The 26450-nt window shown below is 39.4% G+C and overlaps 1 protein-coding gene across 7 annotated transcripts in view; it reads right to left on the reverse strand.

Annotated features, from left to right (window-relative positions):
* The window catches only part of secisbp2l (SECIS binding protein 2-like), a 75717-nt gene that overhangs the window by 12398 nt on the left and 36869 nt on the right, over window positions 1-26450 (reverse strand). For 5 of the 7 annotated variants that reach the window (XM_048562793.1, XM_048562797.1, XM_048562798.1 and 2 more), the window contains 12 exons: window positions 25879-26197; window positions 23883-24000; window positions 20673-20893; window positions 18512-18536; window positions 14586-14701; window positions 11236-11394; window positions 10567-10716; window positions 10163-10330; window positions 9483-9624; window positions 7360-7529; window positions 5528-5666; window positions 487-649 (listed from right to left, as the gene is read on the reverse strand). In XM_048562793.1, the coding sequence (XP_048418750.1) occupies window positions 487-649; window positions 5528-5666; window positions 7360-7529; window positions 9483-9624; window positions 10163-10330; window positions 10567-10716; window positions 11236-11394; window positions 14586-14701; window positions 18512-18536; window positions 20673-20893; window positions 23883-24000; window positions 25879-26197 (1890 nt within the window). The remainder of the gene's footprint in view (window positions 1-486; window positions 650-5527; window positions 5667-7359; window positions 7530-9482; window positions 9625-10162; window positions 10331-10566; window positions 10717-11235; window positions 11395-14585; window positions 14702-18511; window positions 18537-20672; window positions 20894-23882; window positions 24001-25878; window positions 26198-26450) is intronic. The other 2 variants (XM_048562796.1, XM_048562794.1) reach the window with 2 other exon arrangements.

Here is a 26450-nt window from a genome sequence, read left to right on the forward strand (position 1 = left end):
AACTCATCCTTCACATCCCCTCCCCGCAAAAACATCCAACACAGAATCCCCCTCGTCCTCACGTACCACCCCACCAACCTCCGGGTCCAACAATTCATCCTCCAACACTTCTGCCATCTGCAATTCAATACCACCAAAGACATTTTCCCCCACCCTTATCTGCCTTCCGGAGGGACCACTCCAATTAAAAATATTTAAACTGCCATTAGTAGCCACTTTATGAAACTGAAAGAATTGAAACACAGACTTCCAACTAAGCTTTAATTCTAAACAAAGAAATTCACTTTCAATGAGATTATCTATCATTCTTGCACATGAGAGGATACACGCCCCATCTCCCTGATCTTGCCTCATAGGAAGTAACTCACTATCCCAAAGACCAGTCTGGTGAACTACTGTTGCATTTAATTACTCCTGTAATCAAGTTGTCACTGAGGTTCAATTGAGGAAGTGGCAGCTTTATAAAAATGCTCCTAAAATGCTTACTCTCTGAAACGCCTGCTGTGAATTTTTGTGATTGTCGAAGAAGCCATTGGACTGCCAACTCCTGAGCTGACTGGAGAGCCTTGTGAAACTGGCGTCATACTATATGGAGAATTCTGGCTTGCAGGAGACAGAGATGTGTCACTGGGAACGCTCAATCCAATGTCTGAAATTAAGAAAATTGTTATAAACCAGACCAAACACTTTTAAAATATATTATGATATGTTTAAACTAAGGAAAAGTTAGGATCTCGGCTAATTGTAATGTGTTGCGATCCACATGCAATTTGAATGTCCAAACTATTCGACTCTAAAAAAACATTTTTAGACCACAATTAAAATTGGGACAAAATAAAAACTAATTGTCTCAACTGTAACTCTGTCAAAACCCTTAACAAAATAATAGTGTAATTACTAATAATTAAATTGTTCCACGTAGTAACATCCTAGAAACATCCTTGGCAAAAGCAGATTCAGTAAAATAGATTGTCTTACATGAAATTCTAGCAGCAGGAATGGAACACCAGTTTTTAAGCTGTAACAAAGCGAGGAATAGGAGCTGCCACATCCAGATTCAACACGCCAGCAACTACAGAAAGCTAAAACTAAAAATCCTGGTTCTGTGGGAGCTTGACCCCACCGATTCAGGCTGCTTCCATTGTTCCAACATTTTTTAAAAAACAAAGGTCAAGGCCTCATAAGCTGTTTACTTTATTGGATTTGAGCAGATGGTTTTCTACCCGTGTCTCTATCTTTCTTCATAAACTAAAGGACAAAGTACACCTCTTAAAGCCATAGTATTGTTAAAAGTTAAATTAGTTTGCTCTATTTTCAAAATTAAATCCACAGTACTTCAAAGAGATATTAACATCTGTTCATTTTAATACCACCCGTAGATAGTCAGTCTCCATATAATCCCACCTCTGAGCACGGAAGGTGATGGAACAAAATAAGCATTCACCTCAAAGCACAAGTTATTTTGGTGATTACCTTCCTAACATCATTACATTCAGTCTTTTTTTTAAATATACCATCGGTTAATCAATCTCTGAAGTCAGCAGATGTCGCATATGATAAAATAAGCAATGCAACATAAAATCTCAAACTAAGCAGGATGAAGTGAAATGGAAGACTAAAGGATGAGTCAGGCTATAAGTTCATTGTGCAAAGTTTTTGTCAAAGAATAAGAAGCATGCTTTCTCTTTGGTTTAATCTCTAAACCCTGTACGAAAGCAGTTTATAAATTAGGAAGAGAATTCTGAATACTTAAAAAAGACTTAACTTGGCACAGCACATTTCCAAACCAACTACCTTCCTCAGCTGCTGGATTAAGACACAATACTTAACAGAAGTTTGCCATGCAAATGCACACACTGGTCGTGAAGTAACCATAACAGATGTTTGAAAAGCTGCAACCTTGCCTAATTCTTATGTCACAGCAGGAGAGAATTTGCTACACTGGATGTGGTAACAGATTTGTCATGGGTCTATTATTTCCCCCAACCAAATGAGCTTCTACACAGCTAAGCTTTCAAGTGGAGACAGCAAACTTATTTCTGGTATTTTTTCCAACAACCAATAATGTTAGGGGGAAAAGGCAAAAAAAGTCTTTTGTTATTACAATAACTAGGATTTCTTGAGTCATTGTTCGACATGAATTAATTCTGGGATGTGCGCGCCCTGGCAGTCAGCGTTAGAGTGAAGCAGCCTGGAAACAGAGGATCCTCACAGTCAGCATTAGAGTGAAACAGTCAGGGAAGGGTGCTTTCCTTGCTGGGAAGAAACAAAGAATTGTTGAGGGCAGAGCAGTGGACATGATTTGTATCGACTTCAGTAAGGCATTCGATATTCCTCACGGTAGACAGGTTAGCAAAGTTAGATCACATGGAATACAGGGAGAACTAGGCATGCGAACACAGAACTGGCTCAAGAAAGAAGACAGAGGGTGGTGGCGGAGGGTCGCTTTTCAGTCTGGAGGCCTGAGACCAGTGGTGTGCCACAAAACATTACAGCCGAGTCCACTGTTTTTTGTCATTTATATGATTTGGATGTGAACGTAGTAGATATGGTTATTAAATTTGCAGATGGCACCAAAATTGGTGGTGTAATGGACAGCAAAAGAGATTACTCAATCAGATGGGCCAATGGGCTGAAGACTGGCAGATGGAGTTTAATTTAGATGTATGTGAGGTGCTACATTTTGGAAAGTCAAATCAGGGTAGGACTCATACACCTAATGGTAAAGTCCTGGGGAGTGTTGCTGTACAAAGAGACACTGGAGTGCAGGTTCATTGTTCCTTGAGAGCGAACTCTCGGGTAGATAGGATAGTGAAGATGGCATTTGGTATGCATGCCTTTATTGGTCAGTGCACTGAGTATAGGAGTTGGGGGGTCATGTTGCAGCTGTACAGGACATTGGTTAGGTCACTTTGAATAATGTGTGCAGTTCAGGTCTCCTGCTATAGGAAGGATACTGTGAAATTTGAAAGGGCTCAAAAAAGGTTTACAAGGATGTTGCCAGGGTTGGAGGGTTTGAGTTATGGGTAGAGGCTGAATAGGCTGGGACAATTTTCCCTGGAGTGGAGGCTGAGAGGGGATTTTATAGAGGTTTGTAAAATCATGAAGGGCACGGATAGGGTGAATAACCAAGGTCTTCTCCCCAGAGTGGGTGAGTGGAAAACTAGAAGGGTATAGATTTAAAGCGAGAGGGGAGAAATTAAAAAGGACAGCTTTTTCATGCAAAATGTGGTGCGTGTATGGAACGAGCTGCCAGAGCAAGTGGTAGAGGCTGGCACATTTTAAAAGCATGTGGATAGGTATATGAATAGGAAGGTTTAGAGGGATATGAGCCAAATGCTGGCAAATGGGACTAGACTAAATTTAGGATATCTGGTCTGCATGGATAAATTGACCAAAGGGTCTGTTTTCATGCTGTACAGCTCTATGACTCTATGCTGGAATTCTTCAAGGATGCAACGAGTAGAGTTATCAGTGGGGGCCAGTAGATGTGGTTGATTTGAGTTTATGACATTTGACAAAATCCTACATGACAGATTAATGTATAAAATTAAAGCACGAGATGAACCGAAAATTGGTTAGCAGACAAGAAACAAAGGGTAGGAATGGGTCTTCTTCGGAATTACAGGTAATGACTAGTGGGGTATGACAAGGTTCTGAATTAAGACCTCAGCTATTCACAATTTATGTTAATGATTTACAGGGAATGAAATATAATACCTCAATTTGCAAATGATACAAAGCCGTGAGGAGGATTCAGAAATGTTGCAGTGTGATTTGGACAGGCCAAGTGATTGGACAAATGCATGGCAGATCCAGTATAATATGGATAAATGCGTGGTTATCCACTTTGGCAGCAAATTAGCAAGGCAGATTATTTATTTGAATGATTATTCTTTTATATTATTCTTCTCCTCTGGAATTGAAAGCAGCTGAAAATTTTGGTATTAATGCTGCAGGCAGTGGGAGAGGAGGAGAAAGTGAACAGATTGAGACAGCACCTGGAGCAAAAGACAAAGATACTGATAATGATGGTAAAGACAAGATGGATATGTAAAATAACTCTAAATGTTAGTGATGAAAGGGAGAAAATGGGTCTGCTCTGCCAAGATCAATGTGAAAGGCACAAACCTGACACAGCTATTGAAGAACTGCTACAATAATAGAGCGAAGGTCATACTTGGAACATGTGGAACTAAGCATGGCATTTCTGAAGGCTATATAAAGTGCCTAAGTATTTAGACCTTACTAGGCCTTACTAATTGATTTCAAATTTGTTTTTTCTATATAGTAAATCAGACTACCTGCAGCTTACGCTAATTCACATGTAGTTTGTTAGGTCCCTCAACCTAAAGATAAAAAACATTAGCCGTTAAGGGGCTACGAAGCCTCAAGCCACAATCTAGGCAGTATATTTGTTTGTTCAGATAGAAATCTGACTTTGGCTGGCAATCACTTCTTCAGACAGCATTAGGAAAGGCTTTTCTGCTGCATTCCTAAATACAAGTTTTTGCTAAGGGTCTTTGAGCTCCCTCCATCTTGCTCTAGTAGTCATTCAACAAGTGAGTGACAGCATTACATATTTAAAGGTCTGGGGCACCATAGTTGAATGCCATTCCTTGCCTAGGTCCATGGATAAACATTCAGCTGGATACCAACTGAACAGTGGTCAGTTCTTTGCCTCTAACTTAAAAAGCTGGCATCAACTGTAGTGCTTCTGTGTGTCCTATTTTGATACTAGCTAACTTACTCCAGACCAGTCTGCCCCAGTACTTGTCTGTTCAAGGAAAACAAGACGACAGCTTTGCTAGGGGAAATGTGACCTTTGGGTACGGTTGTATATTGCAGTGATGCATGGTGTGTGACAAAGAAAATGTGAATTAAGCTAATTTTATTATGAGTGTGAAAAACAGGGACAGTAATGTGAACTGCTTAAGATCAAAAAACAGGATGTCTAGCTTTTAAGACTAGATGGATAAATATGCTGTTTATTTTGAAACAGAAATCCTTATGTTTGCCCTCAATTAGAACCCAACGCTATAAAATTTCAAAACTTTAGAAAACCATAATTTTAATGGCATGGGAGAAGTTAGAACAAAATACGCCTGCCTCCCATACTGATCTTGTCGAATGCATTCACAAATAATGTATTATTTAATGAAGTCCAGCCCCACGTCCAAATAAGGTTTTCATTGTATATGTTCATTGCATTTCATTGTATATAGCGAACACAGGAGGGGTGTGTTTTCAGGACTTCTCCAATAAAAACAGTACTTAACCACCTTATTTCTAATTGCTTAGAAAACAATGATGCTTCATTGACAGCTGCCATTATGCAGCTCAGTCCAGTTTCATTTTTAAGAAAGCTAGTCAAATAGTCAGGTCACACATGAACATTTGTGTAAAGTGTTCAAATAGTGGTCACGTCAGCATACAGAAACATAGCAATTTCATTCATAAACAGGAATGATAAAATGGTCCAAATGCGGGTTACACAGAAAATCCCCTGCCCCCAAAGAAAATTTACCTTCCTGAGAAACTACTTCCTGGGTTATAGACTGCTCCTCCGAAAAATTCAGCTGTTCATCACCCTGTTCCTCTGTTCCTACAATTGTTGATTCTATTGAAAATCTGTTTTTCTTTTCTTCTCTTTCCTTCAGGATAATCTATCATGAAGAGGAAAAGCTTTAATGTACCCATTGGAACAGCAACTAGGAAACAGTACTAAATGTATAAGAACTGGATCAATTAGGGCATATTTACTAGAGATTAGAAAAATGAGGGGATATACAAAATCTTCCAAATTCGAACATGGACCAGTTAGGTTAAACATAGGAATGATGTCCCAATGTCTGTGGAGGGCAGAACCATGGGCCACAATCTAAGGATCAAGGCTGACCGTTTAGGACTGAAGATTCTTCACCCAGAGAGTGGCCAGCCTGCGAAACATTCACACTTTCACAGAAAGAATGTTTTCAAGGAGTTAGATAGAGTTTTAGGGCTAAAGTAATCAATGGGTATGAGGATAAAGCGGAAACTGACATGATCATATTGAAAAGCAGAGAAGGCTCGATGAGTTGAACAACCTACTCCTATTTTCTAGGTTCCTATAACTTAAAAGGTAAATAGTCCCAGTGAATCATACTCAATATAGAGGAATGGCTAGTGAGAAATCTAAACTGAGGGTTACCGTGCCTCAGGAGAGAGGACAGGTTGAGAAGATGAGAGCTTCATGGTGACCTCAACTGGTACAGGAATTGAACCTGCGCTGTTGGCATGACTGTGTTGTAAACCAGCCACTCGGCCAGCTATAATTATCCTCAACTCAAAATCAATTCACTGCATTATACAGGGCAGCCTAAAACAAAATTGATGTCCAACTTACACCAACCTTCTTGTTATTCATCTTTCAAATCTCACCAAATGTAGTCTTCTTTACTTCCTCACTTAGTTAGACAGATAAGGACATGGGCAGCGCTGTGCTGGAAGCTACAGCTCACAGCTGAAGACTGGCATTTTAATGACCCTTTTCCTTGAATCAATCACGCATGAAAATGGGTCACTTACTACAAGCCGCCCCAACAAAATGTACTAATCAGAAATACTCAGGTTCCAAGATCACTCAAAGGCAAGAATTTTGTTGGTCAGTATGAGATGGAACAAATTTCCACTTCAACTGCTCTTCAAAAACGTAAGTTTTTATTGACTGGTACCTATTGGACCAGGAGCATGCTGGTTCATCAACATTTCGGATAATCAAGCGGTCCACATAACCACTGTGGAAGGGCACACACTAAGTGACAGAAATGTAATGCACTGTTTTTACATCACTGTTATACTTCATTTCTGACATAAATCACTTAAATAATAATGCCTTAAATAAAACATAGCAACCTGGAACCTGCTAACTCCTACCCTCAACTGACTACTCAAAACATCACGGTAGATCACGATATTTGTACAGAAAATGACCCAAAATTGAAATCAACTGTATGGTCGGTCAATTGAACTAGTCTATTTACATTGAAGCAAATAAGTGGAAAAAAAACAATGATTGGACAGAATAATACAGTCAGCTTCATGGTATTTGAGGTATATAATTTTGGCCTGTTTATTAAGATACCAGTTCATAAGGTGCTGGTTAACACAAGTTTGCTCTATGTTTTATTTTCTACAAAAAAATTTAATAAAAAATGTTGATAGAATTGAACTGTTCAGGAATTTATAAACTGACTTTTCATCCTCAAGAACATGGAAAGACTGAAAATTTGCTTTAGATTATGGTTACCTCCTACTAACCAAAAAAAACCACAACATTTGTTTTCTTAATATGCAGCAACTACTCAATTAAGGTTTTACCTTTTTAAGTGCCGTTGGACGTTTTGCTTTAGGAATCTCCCTTTCCTTTCCTCGCTTAATCTTCGGGGCACCAGAATCCAACGGATTATGAAATCCAATAAACTGCTGATTTTTGTGTAAAGTTTTCATGTTCCCACAGTCTTTGACAGAAAGAGGTGTACTTGTACCAACTGGAAAAGCAAAAAAATTTTGATTTGTAATATCTGTAAATTACATTGGCCAGCCAACTATACTGTCAGAAGAATAATTCTATAAAAACAATGAGATGGCATCCAGAAAACAGGAGTTTAAAATGTGGAACTCAGAATGCTTGTTATTACAATCAATTGGCATATAGTCCTTATTTGTCTCAGGGGCCTCAGCTTAAATCTATCACTATTAATCTGGACTGCTTCAAGACGACCATTATCATCCCAGTGCCAAAGAAAAATCAGGCAATGTGCCTCAATGATTATCATCTGGTGGCTTTGACAAGTTAGTAATGGCATATATCAACTCCAGCCTCTCAGATTACCTTGATTCACTCCAACTCTCCGACCACCACGATAGGTCCATGGTAGATGCCAACTCCCTAGTACTACGTTCACCTTTGGAAATACACCTTTGTCAGAATTCTATTGATTTTAGCTCCACCTTCAACACCATAATTCCAACCAAATGCATCTCCAAACTCTAACACCTACGGACTCTGCTCTCCACAATGCAACCGGATCCTTGGCTTTGCAGTCTGTAGGCCAGAATCAGTAAGGTTTGGTGACAACACCTCCTGAACCATAATACTCAACACCAGTGCCCTGCAAGGTTGTATACTCAGGCTCTTACTATACTCCTTAACACTCATGATTGTGTGGCCAAATTCAGCTCTAAGTCCACTTACATATTTGCTGATGACACCACCCGTACTGGGTTGGATCTCAACACGATGAGGCAGCACAGCAAAGAGACAGAGACCTTAGTGGCATGGTGTAAAGACAACCTTTTCTTCAATACCAGCAAAACGAAGGAGCTGTTCATCAACTTCAGGAAGCAGAGTGGAGGACACGTCCCTGTCTGTATCAATGGTGCTGAAGTGGAGGTGATCGAGAGATTCACATTCATTGGAATAAATACCACCAACAATCTGTCCTGATCTATCCACGTCAATTCTACAGTTAAGAAAGCACAGCAATGCCTCTACATCCTTGGGTGGTTAAGGAAATACTGCATGTCCACAAGGACTCTTACCAATTTTTATAGATACACCATTCAAAACATTCTATCTGAATGCAGTTCAGCTCAATATAGCAACTGCTCTGCCCAAGACGACAAGCAATTGCAGAGTTGTTAACACAGTCCAGTCCATCACAAAAACCAGCCTTCTTTTCACTGACTCTGCACTTACTGCTGCCTCAGGAAAGCAGTTAACATAATCAAAGACCTCTCTCACCCCTGTTATACTCTCTCCCATCCTCCTCCATTGGGCAGAAGATACAAAACTGTGAAAACATGTACCAAGATATTCAAGAACAGCTTCTTCCCTGCTGTTATCAGATTTATGAATGGACCTCTCACATATTAGAATTGATCTTTCTCTGCTCGTTCTCTGTAGCTCTAACTATATTCTACATTCTGTTCTGTTACCCTGATGTACTCAAGTAAGCTATGATTGGCAAGAAGGCATGCAAGACAATACTGATGTCTCACGACATGTGACAATAATAAATCAAATCAAAATAAAAATCGGAATAGTCTTATGTAAAATGACCTGAGTCAATTCTGTTCTATTGCACAAAGAAAGCACACAATTCAGAATATTCACATTAGAAGGAATTAATACTGCATACTAACATGCAGTGCAGCACAGAAACCTAAAAAAAATTTTGAAGGAGGGCCTAGGTCCGAAATGTCAGCGTTCCTGCTCCTCTGATGCTGCTTGGCCTGCTGTGTTCATCTAGCTCTACACCTTGTTATCTCAGCAAATATAAGTTTGATTTTAGAAAGGAACAGTACGGCATTTCCTTGTATGGGCACAATTTGTGTGCACAAAAAGTGAAAGTGCTTTCCACTTCAAACACAAATATTACAGGGATAGAATTGTCTGAGAAAGCAAAATTAAATAAGCACAGCTGCAAAATTTACCATACCAGAGTACGATAGAGGTTTTGTGTTAGTCAGTTGCTTTGCTTTCATGGCTTGCTGTTGTTTCTCTAGTGCAGCTAACATGTCACCAAGGTCTAGTTGTACAGGGGCTTTACTCTTCCTCCCTGCTGCCTTATTCAGAGCCTCCTGGGGAGAATAAGACATAAGACCAGGTACAAAAAGCAAGAGTTGCACAGTATTTGAAGTAAACAACCACAGTTCCTAAGATATTTATATTAACTTTACAGCAGATAAAGTAGTCTATCATATTTCACAACACTTATAGCATCTTGAACTTAGTCCTGTAATAGGATACTGATAGACTATATCCACAAAAGCATTACATGGACTTGAAAGTTATTTGGAACCAGACACTTTTTTGGTGACAGGAACAAGGAATATAAGCAGACATTACATTGACAAGTGAAAGGCATTTGCTCTTTAACATTTAAGAACAGAACAGTCAAACTTTCCTGATATGCCCATGGCCCTATATGTAGCAAGCCATGCATTAAACGATGAAAGAAACTTGCACATATCAAATTCACCAAATATATATTCATGCTAATAATTTAACTTGATCACATTAAACTCAAATATTCTGATGGTCATCGAAAATAATATGCAAAACTGGAAGAAAGGAAGTTACAAACATTTTTTTAAGAATTAAACAAGAAATACTCACCTGGAGCTTTTTCTGCTCCATGCTAATCTCTGAATACTCCTGAGCAGTAGCAAGGGCTGCAGCCAATGCTTTTTTCCTTTGACTTTTAGCACGCTTTGGAATAGCTGTAGTTATTGGAATAGGTGTCTGCACTATGTTGATTGGAGAAGTTTCTGGAAGATCACCCAGCTAAAATAAGGCATAAAATATTATTTTCATCAGTAACATTATCAGATAGTTTAAAAAGGAATTTGTAAAGTATAATTTATTCAAATAGTGAACATTTGAAAAGGTAAAACCTGATGACATTTCAGTTGTCTTTTTCAGAATGATGCACTGTACTAAATTTTATCTTAGTAAAGAATTTTAAACATTGACATGCTGCTAAAGGCATTAATATAAATGAAAATGGATACAACACCCACCCCGAGTTGCTTTTTAGAGAGTTGACAAATTGCAGAATTTTTATTCTGAGTATTATCGTGGGCTACAACTCTGCTCTTGGAAACACCAGCTCCAATGATCAATTCTGGAAACTCACTGTCATCCTGTATATAACAGAGATTTATACACTGCTGAAATGCAAGAACATAAAAACACTTTCAATTTTTTATGCAACTATTTACAGGTTACTGGTGAACAACAATGATCAGCTATTAATACAATGGGTGCTATTTTGATGGGAATTGGCTTATCCTGTGTTACTGTACCATATGAAACCTTCACGGTAAATCAAATGATACTACTTGTGAAAAACAGAAGACAAGATTTTGAAGATGGGAATTTAAAGTAATCATCCCACAGTGATTCTTTGGTTTAAATGATACTTGAGCACAGAATATGTAAAACAAAAAGGAAGTAGGAGCTGGTCCATTTCTTCATATCAACCGAGGAGCGTTGATGGCTTATATCCAACATCTTTTATCAACCAACGTGGCAAAAGCAAAATATTTGACTTAATAGCTTCCTGATCTGCAAAGCACAAAACCAGATCTCATGCAGCATCAACTCAAATGAGGTATCAGATAGCAACAATCTAAGATGCAAGTAACATGATTACACTTTTTAGTGTGACTAAATTAAACCCTCAATACCTCAAAACATAAAGAATCAGGTTTTTGATCAGTTCCAGCCATTTGCCCACTGACAAACTGTGGCGCTTCAGACGACTGTCCAGCAGTCCAATCTCGATTCTTTTGATGGTTTGGCGTTCTTTGAGAAGACAAACTTTGCACCTTTCCTCTGGAGTTATCCTGCGCATCAACAGAGCCATGTGAAAGAAACTGATCGTCGTAACACTGTATTTATAGTGTGCCATGGTTCAAGTGCATATTTTCCTTCAAATTGGTGTAATTCGTACCATTATGTTCCACACCAATTTTTTTGGAATAATAGTATACCTTTATTACCATCACCAAACTAAATTGCACTTCATTTTCAAAGCTTCATCCCTATTAAAATACTACCATTATTTTCTTAATGGATTTTGTGTTTTTGCCTCTGTTACTTGGATTTGGGTATCAAGTACCAAGACTGCTGACTGCAGAGAGTTGTTTCCTCTAAAAAGTGAGGAAGAAAATGGAGAGCTATTTACTTAAAGTCGTAAGAGATCAATAACTGTCATTTCCACTTTCTCAACTGTCGTAAGTTACTTGAAGTTTTGTTGACTGTGTTTATCTTCTGCAATAAGGTGTGGAAAGATATTTTTGAAGTTGATCTCTTGATAAATGAAAGTAAAACTTTACAATACTCGCAGAAATACTCAAATTGTGGCTGAAGTATCAAAATCACAAACCTGTAGAAGGCACACAGGCAAACTGAAGATTAATGTAGTATTTTCATTTTAAAAAAACCTGTGCATTGTTTGGAGTAGCCAAATGAATTGCTGTACATAAAGTAAATCAGATATTACCTACGTTAACAAATAAACTATGATTGTTAAGAGATAATGGGAACTGCAGATGCTGGAGAATCCGAGATAACAAAGTGTGGAGCTGGATGAATACAGCAGGCCAAGCAGCATCTTGGACTGCTGTGTTCATCCAGCTCCACACTTTGTTAACGATGATTGTTAAGTTATCTAATTAATGGCCATTTGCATTGAGTCTAAAAGGTGTTCACATGGCAGTTAATCTCCAAGTCAGAATTTATGAAACAAAATAATGTAGCACAATGTAATGACAACAACTTTTTCTAGTCTCAGCATTCAATTTCTAGTTTACTGCTTCAAACTTTTGATTACATGTGTTTAAATTTCTTTTAATATGGTTCAAAATGGAGATCAAAAGGAAGATGTGGGAACACCTTGATTTGGTTGGAGTTTCACGATAGATTGGGATGAGTTGGTAAAGGTACAGGCTGAAGTGCTAGGATCAGGGTCAGTGCCGGCTCCATTGCTTTTTGTCATTTATATAAATGATTTTGATGTGAATATAGGCAGTATATAGTCAATTGGTTTGCAGGCGACACCAGAATAGATGGTTTAGTGGATGGTGAAGATGTTATCTCAGAATATAACGGGACCTTAGGCCTCCAGTTTGAAAAACAACCCTCTACCACCACCTTCAAGTCAATTTTGTATCCAATTGGTCACCTCCCCCAGAACAGACGTAATCTAACCCTTCTAAATCAGGTCTACCATGTGAAACTTTGTCACTGCTGAAATCTAAATAGACAACATCTACTATTCTGCCTTCAACCAACCTTCTTTGTCACCTCTTCAAAAATAAAAATGCAAGGTAGTAAGATACAATTGCCCATCCACAAAACCATAATGACTATCCCTATCAGTCCATGCTTTTCCAAATGCATGCAAATCCAGCCCCTCAGGATCCCCTCCAACAATTTCCTCAATGGTTTATAGTTCCTTTGCTTTTCCTTACAGCCTTTCAACAATAATGACACAACATTAGCCACTCCAGAGTCTTCTGGCACCTCTTCCATGGCTGTTGATAATAGAAGTATCCAGTAATCACTTCCCTAGCTTTGCACAAAGTTCTGAGAAACACATAAGGTCCCAAGGGTTTATCTACCTTTATGCATTTTAAGACCTCCAGTACCTCTTCTTCTGTAATATGAGCTCTTTTCAAGACGTCACAATTTATTTCCTCAAGAAACTTGGCTTCCATATCTTTCTCTACAGGAAATACTGACAGAAAATATTTGTTTGGTATTTCACATCTCCTATGTTTCGAAACAGGCAGCCATGTCAATCTTTAAAGGTGCCCTATTCACTCCTGAGCTACTCTTTTGCCCTTAATGTACTTATAGAATCCCTCTGGATTCCCTTTAACCCTAACTGTCAAAGCTATCTCATGCCCGCTTCCTGCCCTCCTGATTTCCCTTCAGTATACTCCAACTGCCCTTGTATTCCTCTAGGGATTCACTTGATCCAAGATGTCTATACCAGCTATATGGTCCCACTTTTTCTTGACCACAGCCTCAATTTCTCTAGTCAAATCAGCATTCCCTATACCTACCAACCTTGCCCGTCACATTAACGGAACACACTGTCTCGGAACTCTTGTTATCTCATTTTTAAAGGCCTCCTACTTTCCATCCATTCCTTTACCTGCAAATAACATCACCCAAATCAACTTTTGAAAGCCCCTGAAATACCACCAAAATTGGCCTTACTCCAATTTAGAACTTTAATTCTGATCAGATCTATTATGCTTTTCCATAAATAGACATTTTAAAACTAATACGATCACCTTCCAAAAAGTGCTCCCCCACTGACACCTCAAGTCACATGCCCTGCCTTATTTTCCAACAGAAGGTCAAGTTTTGCTCTCTAGTAGGTACACCCACATATTAAACAAGAAAGTTTTGTACAAACTTAAATTCCTCTCCATCCAAGCCCTTAACACTAATGACAGTCCCAGTCTACGTTTGGAAAAGTAAAATCCCTATTATTACAGGAGAAAACCTCACAGATAGCAGAGATATCCTTACGTATTTACTTCTCACTTTCCTGCTGACTTCTGGGGTGGGGGCGGGGGGAGAGGAGGCTATAATACAATCACAATAAGTTGATCATCCCTTCTTTATCAGTTTCACCCACATAACTTCACTGGATGATCAGCTAACTGAAGTCCTGATGAAAGACCATCTCAAAACAATATTTCAACTGTTTCTTTCTACAGATACTGCTTGATCTGCTTCGTATTTCCAAGTTATGTTGCAATATTAGTCATCAGCTGTGAGGTTTCCAATACAATTACCAATTAAATTACTGATGGCGAGGTCATTAAATCAGACTAATAATTTTACTCAGCATTTTACTGATGTTCATTCACTGAAAAGTCTGGCCAATTAAGGCCCCAATCTGTACAGCAATAGAATAAATTCACTAACTGAAAGAGAAGGAAGTTTCTATATTAAAGCAATTTATAAACATGAATGGTCCAAATTCTGAATTTTGGTAGCAAGTTTACACACATACCTGAGAATTTCGCAGATCCACTGGCCTGCCACCTCGACCACAAGAAAAAGGCTGCATTCTGTCGATTGCAAATCTTTGTGGCGCTTGGGAAGCTACATTTGCCCAACTGGGGCCTCCTGGGGGAAAAAATAAAAATTCAGCTCATTAATAGCTAAAAGATAATAACTTACATAATTTTCTTATTACACGTATTAAGTGTAGCATCACATGATGCAAGCTTTCATGATTATATAATTAACACATACTAACTTACACTTAGATATACATAAAATACATTTTAGGCTAAAAATTTAGAACTTTATTTATATTTAAAACATTACAAAATTCAAACCACTATAAAATTCAAACAAACTAATGGATAACGATAGATCTGTCTACCAAAAACCAAATTTGTTAAATCTAATCATACTATATTGCAACACCTGTCCAAACATTTCTTATACCACAAATATATAATTTCATATGAATGAAAAATACAAGCACAGGAAGAGGAAAGAAGTCAGCGAGATATGTACTTTATGAATAATGTCGAAACAACTAAGAGCAAAGTTCAACATTGAACAAATGCAACCTAAACAGAACAGTAATCAAAGCAAAGAGCCATTCATGTATCAAATCAACTGGTTTAAGGAGGCATACCACAATTGTCTGCTCAGAGCTATAAGGGACAAGCAATAAATGAAACCTTTCCAGTGTTATTTCAAAAATGGGAAACAAAACAGGATCCAGTTTCGACCGCACCCTACCTAATTTGCTCAGTGCCGGCCTGCATAAATAAAGACTATGTGGTTTAAATAATCAATGCTAATATTTAGCATCAGGAAGCTTAAATGATAGCAATAGCACGGTGGCAATACTTACGTTTTGAGGCCAGAAATAGCAGGTATAAATGCCATTCCACAGAGCCAACTACAAAAGTAGGCCGATACATTTTACAGTATTACATTATTACATGCTCACAAAGTATTATACTGGAAGTGATGGAAGTTAGCAAGAACTGCTGATGCTAGAAATCAGAGTTGACACAGTGTGAAGCTGGAGGAACACAAGTCAGGCAGCAGAGGGCAGGAAAGTTGATGTTTTGGGTCGGGACCCTTCATCAGGACTGGGCGGGGGGTAGGAAGCTCAGATATTAATGTGGAGGTGGGGCATTGATAGGTGGATGCAGGTCGAGGGTTGTGCAGATTGGACAATGGGAAGAGTTAATCCAAAACATCATCCCCTGCCACTTTCAATCAGACACTACCAAAAGAGATATTCTGCTCCTTACCCCTGCCTCGTTTCCAAAGGGACTACTCTGTGACTCCCTTGTCCGCTCCACAACAACCCCACCACACCTGGCATCTTTCCCTGAAACAGCAGCAAGTGCTCTCGCTGCCCCTACGCCACCCCTCTCACCTTCGTCCAAGAGCCAAAACTATCATCCTGTATCAGACAGGGATTCACTTGTATGCTTTCTAACCGGGTCTACTTTAGCTCTGTACCTTTAGCTCTGATGTGGTCTTCCCTACATCGAGAGGCCAAGTGCAGCCTTACTGACAGACTCGGAGCATCTAAGCTCTGTATGCTCCAATCAACACCACCTTCCGCTCGACAGCCTTCTGAACTTCCCTTCCCACTCCTTGGGCAACATGCCCATCCTGGGCCTCCTCCAATGTCACAATGAGGCAGCAAGAAAATTGGAGGAACACCACCTTATATTCTGTTTCAGGAGCTTACAGTCCAATGGCCTCAACAGAAAATTCACTAGCTTCAAAACCTCCCTACCCCTACCCTCATTCCATGTCCAGCCCTCCCTCTTATCCCTTCTTGATCAGACATAACCTGTCCATCTTCCTTCTCGTCTGTCTGCTCCAACCTTCCCACTGGCCAATCTCTATAAGCCCCTCCACCTATCACCACCAGACCTATCTTGACAGAGCTCCAGCCCCCTCCCTCTATTTATTTGAGCTCCCTGCCTCCTACCTAGTCCTAAAGAAGGGTCCCAACCCAAAACGTCAACTTTCCTGCTCCTCTGATGCTGCCTCACCTGCAGTGTTCCTCTAGCTCCAACACTGTATCGATACTGGAGATGATGTTGGTCTGACTACATTAAAAGAGGCCCTGACAGCACCCTCAGGTGAACTATTCTATCAGAAGTGTTCTCCTAATGCCCTACTAAAATATTTATTTTTCAAACAAAATACAAAGAAATTATATGGTCAGTGATTCATTGAAGCTAGTTAGACCATGTGGTGTGTATTTACCTAAGACAACACTCCAAAAAAAAGTTCATTGTTTGCAAGCTGCTTTAAAATATGCTTACACTGTGAAACATGCTATAATAAATATGAAGTTCTCCTTTTCCCTATTTGAGAGAATAAATAAAATTTAAAGGAAAATTTGAAAGGAGGAAAGAAATATGGCTTTCCAGCTTCAAACAAAAAGATGATGGATAATCTTATAAAGAGAGGTACAAGACAGTAGGCAGCACTGATAAAATGAATTAGAAAATTAAACAAAAACTGAGTTGGAGAAGTATCGAAAGTAGACTGATGGAGCAGTAATTGGCTGGGTTGGATTTGTCCTACTGTTTGTGCACAGGATATACCTGGTTAATTTTTCACAAAAACAAATGGTCCTATATTTTGAAGGATGTTCTGTTTTTGTGCAACTGACAATTTTAATAGTAGGATATGTTACATTATGGCTCAAGAAAGTTGCATTTTAATTTTGCAGAGCTAATGAGGATACTCTGAGGTACTAAGAACGACTGATGCTGGAGTCAGACAAAACAGTGTGGAGCTGGAGGAACACAGCCGGCCACGCAGCAGAGAAGGAAAGCTAACGTTTCAGGTCGGGACTCTTCTTCAGGAACGGGGGAGGGGGAAGGGAGCTCTGAAATAAATAAAGAGGAGGGATGGGGGTGGTGATAGGTGATTGCAGGTAGACAGTGGTGGGGATTGGTCAGTGAGGTGGGAAGAGCAGATAGGTTGGAGAGAAGACAGACAGGTTGTGACAGGTCAAGGAGGTGGGGATGAAAGGGAGGGCTGATCATGGGATGAGTCCAGGGGTGGGGAGATTTAGAAACTAGTATAGTCCACATTGAGATCACTGGGTTGTAGGCTCCCAAGGCACTTCTACATTGGTGAGACCAAGTGGAGACTCAGAGACCACTTTGTTCTGTTTGCAATAAACGACAACACCTTCAGGTTGCAAACTACTTGAACATCCTCCCCCACTCCCTGGACGACATCCTGGGCCTCCTCCAGTACCACAATAATGCCACCCAGAAACTGGTGGAGCAGCACCTCATATTCTACCTTGGGAGCCTATGTCTTCTCTCCCAGCCATCCGCTCTTCCACCTCACTGACCAATCCCCACCACTGCACTCACCTATCACCATCCCACCAACCTTTCCCAGTCCTCCCCCTCCTCTCTCTATTTATTTGTGTTCCCTTCTCCCTGCCCCATTTCTGAAGGAGGGTCCCGACCCAAAATGTCAGCTTTCCTGCTCCTCTGATGCTGCCTGGCCTGCCGTATTCCTCCAGTTCCACACTGTCACTCTGAGGTGCTGTTTTTGTAGAAATCACACAAGCTCAATAAGCCAAGTACCTTTTCTGTGTTGCAAACATTCTACGAGTCTAATTTATTCTAATTTTATTTCAGTTGAATAATTTGAACATGCAGAACAGAAACAAGGTATCTGGTCTGAATTTTTGCCAAATATTTATACAGCACATTGATATCCTTCCCATGTTGCCTGTCCTTTCCCTCCTTACCCTGACTGACAGGCAGACAGATACACACACACACACACACACACAATGTCCTTTTCATGCATAAAATCAATGGCTTTTTCTTCAATAATTCCCATTAGGCAGTGACTTACATGTTCTTGTGACTGCTGTGAAAATTTTACAGCACAAATATTTAAATTAATTACCTGTAATTCCTGTTAAATCGTCTACCTGAAATAAAACAAACAACAGTTTAATCCAACTCTTTCTATGCCTAGTCACTACATTTCAGTAAAAGCAAAATCATTTCAAAGTGGCAACTGCCACAAAATATCTATTTCAGAATAGAACCCAAACCAGGTTTTACTGCCAGGACTTGCACCTGCTTTATTTAGGTGGTTTCAACCCAAAAGGTTTCTTCTGAATGCAACAAAATAAAAGATTGGATTTCAATTACTGGATGAATATGCTGTTATTTGCACCAGTAATTTAATTAAAATGTACATTTTTACAGTTTTAAAATTTAAACTTGTATTAATAGACTAAATGTTTTGAGGTAGGTTTCAGTTTTAATTATTTTTGTATTTATATGCAGTAAGTTAGTAAACTAGCCCTTTGACTTCATAACACAATGCACAGCCAAAGTCTTCTCCATGATTGGTTCAACTAGAAATGAGCTGTTTGCTACATATACCTAAACTCAGTACAAACCTAAATCAATGTTATTACAGCTTCATAGACCAGGTTAATAAGCAGAACCTCCACATAAGGTAACTTGAAGGACTGCACTTCAAACAATATATATTTCTCTACTGCATGCAAAAGCATAATATTTTGATCTAGACAAGTATATGGGCAGCATGGTGACTCAGTGGTTAGCACTGTTGCCACACAGCGCTAGGGAACCATGTTCAATTCCAGCCTTGGGCAACTGTCTGTGGGGAGTTTGCATATTCTCTGTGTCTGCATGGATTTCCTGCCACAGTCCAAAGATGTGCAAGTTAGGTGGATTGGCCAAGCTAAATTGCCCACAGTGTTCAGGGATATGCAGGCTGGATGGGTTAGCCATGGGAAGAGCAGGGCTGCAGGGGTGGGGTGGGGTGTGATGCTCTTCAGAGGATTGGTGTGGACTTGTTGGGCTGGATGGCCTGCTTCCCCACTGTAGGATTTTATGGATTCTAATTCAATAATTTTGAACCTATTGGGATTCCTTAATCCTGGCTTGTATTCTTCAAAGTCCTAAATGCTGCTGACTATTTATTGGATAGGACAGTTCCACCAAGAGCTTATATCAGTAAAATTATATTCCTTTTTAAACGTTTTTCTGTGTGACATATTACAAAGTAGAAACAATTTCTAATAAAAACAAGAAAGACCGGAAAAACTCAATAGGTCTGGCTGTTTTTGCAAAGAGAAACACAGTTCATGTTTCAATTCCAACGTGACTCTTCTTTGGAACCACAAACAGGTGGGAAAAGTGATGGATTTGATGATGCTGAAAAGGTTGGGAGGAGCAAGTTGTAGAGAAAGGAAAGGTCATAGAAAGCCTGGGGTGGTGGTGGTGGGGTGGTGGTGGTGGGGTGGTGGTGGTGGGGTGGGGGGGTGGGTGCGGGGGAGTAGGCATTAGAGGTCACAGCTGAAAGAACAACTATGAAAACAATATTGACAAAACAGAATTGCAAGCCATGTAGACAAGGCGGCGTACTAAAACCACAAGCAACTAGACGTCAGGACCAAGTCTGCAGTCTGAGCAGAAGTGTTCTACAAAGTGGTCACCCAGTCCATAGAGGGGGCCACATTGTGAGCAGTGAATACAGTGGACTAGATTGAGAGAAGTGTACAAGTAAATTGCTACCTCACTTGGCAGGAATATTTCAGGTTTTGTATAATGAGAAGGGAGGAGGTAAAAAGGTAAGTGTTACTCCTCCTGAAATTGCACAGGAAGGTGATAATGGGATGCTGCTAAGGTGTTGGGGGTGATACCAGATGTGGACTAGGGAAGAAAAAATCCCTTCAGAACACTGACAGGTGAGGAGACAAAAAAACACATTTGTTTGTGATAGCTTTGTGTTTTTTATGATATTGTCTTGGATTCTCCAGCATCTGCAGTTCCCATTATCACTGTTTGTGATATCATCCCAGGAGGTGGCAAAAATGGCAAAGAATGACCTTGAACATGGACGCTATGGAGTGGAATTCTTGGGAACCCTGTCACGGTTGTGGCATGGAGGGGGAGAAAAGAGCTACACTCTGAAAAAGTACGGGAAATGCTTCAGACACTGCTGACAACCATAATTCGCCATTATTTTTATAAAATTTTAATATCACAGGTTATTTCAATTACATGAACTATGTAGATTTGCATACTTTGCATTCTGTACTCCTTGTAGCAGCTGATGTGGTCTGACTGTGGCTGTGTTTGGGACTGCAGTAGCCACTATCACTGTCAATGTCAGCTTCACTAGCTCCTTGTTCACTTGAAGATTCAGCAGCAGGGTGAGATGCTCTTCTTCTTCTGACTTTTGATTTCCAAAGCAAGGGGCTGGCCCTCTCAGAGTGTGTTTTATTGGCTACATCCCCAGGAAAATCTTTTAAGGATAAAGACAACCATAGTTACAATTGAATATATAGATTATAAAAATCTTTCTAGTAACTGCTCATTTTGATTTTGCACCATTCATTTAAAGCTCCAACTTTAGACTACCAAAACAAAGGCATACTTTAAAGATAACATTGCCACAAAGCAGCAAAAAAGTCTCTTCAATAAAATCAACACACTTCTATTGAATTTTCCAAAACAAAGCAATAAAGTACTTGCTCACAATTGAAGATCAGATTCATCAAGTTTTCATGACTAGAAAGTTGACGTGCAAAACTGCAAGCAGCACTTAATCTATTTAATATTACTACAAACGTTATGACTTGAAATTTAGACAGCAGTATGAAGCATTGGTATGACATCTGAAAACTATTTTCCATACACATTGCAATATATTTCCTAATAGGATATGCTGAAAGCTGCTAAAAAGGAAAAAAGTGAGACATGTTCCACTTCTAGTTTTGGGATTAAATCAATCAACAACTAGTTTTCGAAGAATAAATTAAAAAATGCACAACTGCATTCAACATACTTCAGCCATTTGTAATTATAAAATATAATTCCTCATTTCAGAAACCCATTACATGTGTATGTGAGCAGTACAGTGCAGTGAGGATCTCTGGTTTTTTCCCCATTTCCATGAGAGTTGCTAACTTCTGCAGTAGCTGGACTCCAAACAGCAGTGTTGCGCTAAAGCTCAAAGCACATAGAATCCTGAAAATTACATGCACTTTGACCTAAAAGATACCAACATACTATGTGACTGTTAACAAGTCTGTAATCCCTCTAAATTCAACAGTTAATTCCCTTTCCAATCTCACTCCTTCCGTAGTCTGCGACAAGAAAATGTTCTTGTATCACATGCTTCAAAACATGAAGCTAACATTCAAGTTCAATAACAATAAATTATCAGTTTTAAATTTATCAGTACCAAATGCTTGCTACTTTTAACACAAAGGTGCTTTCATACCAGCAAGATAAAGAAATGAAATATTTGTCACTTTGTTTCTAATAAAATTGCTCATAGGATGGAGGTGGCAATGGCAATGCCAATGCCAGCTTTTATTACCCATCCCTACTTGCCTTGCAGATGGTGTAGGTGAACTCTTCCTTAAACTAAAGTGTTCTTAAGAGAATTTCAAGATTTTTACCCAGAAGTAGTGAGGGAACAGTGATATAGTTCCAAGACATCATGGTGTATACCTTGAAGGCAAAATTACAGGTGATGCTCCCCATGTCTCTGCTGTCATCGTCCTTCTAGGTGGTAGAGGCCTCAGGCTTGAGAAATGCTGTCAAAGGAGCTTTCGTGTGTTTCTGCAGAGCACCTTGTACCTGCTACACACTGCTGCACTGTGCATTGGTGGTGAGGGGAGTGAATGCTGAAGATGGTAAAGACGATGCCAGTCAAGCGGGATGTTTTGCTTCGAATGGTGTCAAGCTTCTTGAGTGATCTCAAAAGTTGCATCCATTTAGGCAAATGGAGAGTATAACATCACACTTTTGATTAGATAGTGGACAAGTACTGAAGACAATGATTTCTTGCTGCGGATTTCCTAGCTTCTGTCCTGCACTTGAAGCCACAGTATTTATATGCCTTATCAAGTTCAGTTCCTGGTAAATGGGAGTCACCAGGATACTGACCATTTGGGATTCAGCAATGATTGTATCCTTTGATGTGAAGGAGCGATGGTTAGATTGCCTCTTGTTTGCTGATCTGGCTGTGAATTCAAATCTATCCTCCCAAAGACTGATGATCTTTCACACTTTTGCTGAACAGAAATGTCTACTTCTGACCTAAAAACATTCAAGGACGCAGATTCGACCACCTTTTCAGGAAGCAACTTCCGAAGAGACTCTATCCTCAAAAAGATTCGCTTTCTCTATTTTTAAATGGGCAGCTCCTGATCTCGAAACAATGACCCTGTTTCTCTGTTCTCTCTCATGAAGAAATATATTCTCCCAACCATCAGGATCCTGCATGTTTCCTTTGTCATATGTATCATCATATTTATTTTTGATGCATCATATTACATTTAACACCAGTAAACATTTCAGTTGTCATGATGGAGGTAAAGTAACTGTCAAACACTGAAATTGGCTTTGCATTCAACAGTACCCAGAGGAACTCACGGAGTAAGATCATAGGACCGAGATGATGGACCAACATTCAGAACCACCTCCTTGTGTTAGGTATGACTCCAGCCAGGAGAGAGTTTTTCTAATTCTCACTGACTTGAGCTTCACTTGATTCAAGGATACTGTACTTAGGAAATGTTACCTTGACATAAAAGGAGGTCACTCTCACAAGACCTGTTGAGTCCAGCTTCCCTGTCTATGTTTGGCCCAGTCAGGAGCAGACAGTCAATAATCTATTCCATCACTTTGCAGGTGATCAAGAGTAGATAAAAGGAGGTAAGTGGATTTGTCCTGCACCTTCTGTAACTGGACAAGCTGTACTGAAACACAGGAGTGGCTAGTTCTAGAGTGGAAATCTTCAGTACAATTACTGGAATGCTGTCAGAGCCCAGAAGGTAGTATCCATTGTCTTTAGCTTTTTTGATATTCTGGACTAAAGTAAGCTAGCTGAAAAAACTGTCATCTGTGATACTGGTGATCTCAGGTGGAGGCAGAGCTAGATCCATTTGTTCAGCACTCCTGGCTGTAGATGAATGTAAACGATTCTGCCCAGTCTTTCGTACTGGGATCTCCAATCATGGAGAGTAAAACATTTGTGGAGTTTCCAGCTTGTATAGGCTGTTTAATTACCTGGCACCATTTATGTCGCTATGTGACAGGACTTTCCACAAGACTTCGAAACTTCAGAGCTCTGGTCCAATGCATTAGTTCAGAGAATCTCAGACAGCTACCGGCGTTATTTTATTAGTGTTTAGGGTAACTATATCAGAATTAAGTTTCTTAATTTGGTTAAGATTGACCCTGGTAAGCTGGAAAATAAATATTTCTGTGAGATTTCTTACCTGTTTGCTGACTTGCATCTACCAGCAATACAATCTTCGATTTATTTTCAGGACCTGAGGCATTGTTTTCCTTTTGAACAGCTACATTTCTCACCAGAGGCTTGTTTGTTCTCAAAACCTGTGCAAAATACAAGAAATGCAACTCAACTCAAAAAACAAATTCCTGTTATTTGTCTAAAACAGTAAATTAATAGTTAACTACTCCAACAGCTTGGCAAGTTGACACTTTTACAGCCTGTTTCACATAGCAAAATATCTTAAGGTGCTTCACAGACGGATTAAGACACAAATGATACATTAGGAGATATTAGGTCCCATGACCAAAACAGAGGCTGGATTTAAGCAGCGTTTTCGAAGGGTAAATGGAGATGATGAGGTGGAAAGGTGTAGCACTTGGGACTTCAATCATGAAGATTAGGAAGGCTCTAGTCTTGATCCTAAATCCGGTCAGTGTTAAGTGTTCTCTTAACAGCAAGATGCTACATGTACCTTTGATGGTCTGCAGGAAGGTGAAATAATATACTGGGAATACAAACCATAACTAAATATGAATAGCTGGAGAACAAAGTGCAACATCAGGTGAGGACGAGTTAAGACATGTCCATACAAAACTCATCACTAAAGGTTAACACATGACGAGTGTGTTTGGGAAGGTATTGGCAAGTACCTAGAGTTACAGAAAATATATAACAGCAAGCTCAAGAAGGAACGAGAGAAAATTCACTGAATTTTGTTTAATACAAAAGTATTCACAAGATCAGTAAAGGCTCTGCAGATTAACATATTGCAAAATTTCCTGGTAACATCTTGCATTTTGTCATCTTTATTCATTCATGGGATGAGCGCATCACTGGCAAGGCAGCATTTATTGCCCATCCCTAATTGCCCAGAGGGCAGTTCAGGGTCAACCACATTGCTGCGAGTTTGCAGTCACATGTCAGCTAGACTAGGTAATGATGGCAGTTTTCTTCCCAAAAGGACTTTAGTGAACCAGATGGGTTTTACCAACAATCGACAATGGATTCAGGGTCATCATTAGATTCTTAATTCCAGATATTTATTGAATTCAAATTCCACCATCTGCTGTGTCAGGTTTCGAACCTGGGTCCCAAGAACATTATCTGGGTCTCTGGATTTAACAGTACAGCAATAATACCACTAGGCCAATGCCTCCCAATTAACATGTAAAACACTTCGTTTTGCTAACAATCTTTTATATTCTCCCGTTCCAAAATCTTTGCATATCATTACAGCATTGCCGTTCATAGATTTTATATCAACCCATCACAAGAAGTTAGTTACAAGCAATTTACTAAACCAAGGTTCTCGATAGATGAATAAATGGCATGAGTTGAAGACTATGTTTCACAAAACATGGAATAATTTTGATGTTTTAAAAATGAACATAGTTTGTCATAGCTGTTCATCCCTTTTTAAAAAAAGGAACAACAGATTTATATGACAGTTACACAGACGAAGTCAAAGTTCCAGCCCATTTATAAGGTCATCACAACCATATTAAATCGATAATGTCAAACTATGAGAAACATTAGATTTGGCACCAACAGTTCGGGTTAGGAGTGAAAACAACAAAAAGAAAAATCAGTTCTCATTATTCAGTGATTTGAGCTAAAAAAGAGTTAGGACACTTGCTGACTTTCCCATAGAATTTAAGAGTTTGTTGATCATTACCTAATCTTATTCACAAGTCACGGTTATTTGGGCAAAGTATCAGAGAACACATAACACGTTTTGATGGTATTCGACACTTCTAAATGTACACTGCTCAAGAAGAATGGAGAGGGGGAAGTGTATTTATATATAATTAAATATGTCTATTTTACCTACTTCAGATCAACTTTAACACACTAAATGAAATGCTTTCAATCCCACAGGTTTAGATCAAAATCAAAAGTAATTTTTGATTGGAACAAGGAGAAATAGGGTAATTAAATTTGAAAAGGCATTAAGAACAAATACAGTTGGAAATCCTTACCTTCGGCACTGGACCTCTGTTGGTTCTGCTTCTCTGAGTGGTAGCTTGACAGGTTTGTCCGGCAGTAACAGGTCTTTCATTGCAGTCGGACAATGCATTCACCACATTGGCTGGCTGGAAAGGTGCAGTGTATGGTGCAGGAAAGGGAGAATAAAAACCCACCATTGGTGCACAAGGTGCTGGCATGAGCTGGTAGTAAGCATAATCTGTAGAAACAGGAGGCTGTGGTGTTGGCAATATGGGATAAGCAAGGTATGGTCCTGTAGAATTTGGATTCACTTGCTGCCACCGAATATCACCATTATATACAGGCAATTGCCTGCAATATAATACAAAGGAAAGCATGAAAATAGTATCAATTTATTAAAATACATTTATAAACATACACATTCACAACACCACATCTGGTCACATATTTTTCAAATACTACTCCATCTTCATTGAACTACTGCAGCGAGTGTTTAGTTTTTAAAAACAAAACGTGGCCATTATACCCAGGCATCAAATCATATCTCCTACCATTAGCAGAAATGGAGATTCATTCAGGCAATGGTTCTCTCTCCTGTCTTGCT

The sequence above is a fragment of the Stegostoma tigrinum genome, chromosome 33 (assembly GCF_030684315.1).
Source record: "Stegostoma tigrinum isolate sSteTig4 chromosome 33, sSteTig4.hap1, whole genome shotgun sequence".
Lineage (NCBI taxonomy): Eukaryota > Metazoa > Chordata > Chondrichthyes > Orectolobiformes > Stegostomatidae > Stegostoma > Stegostoma tigrinum.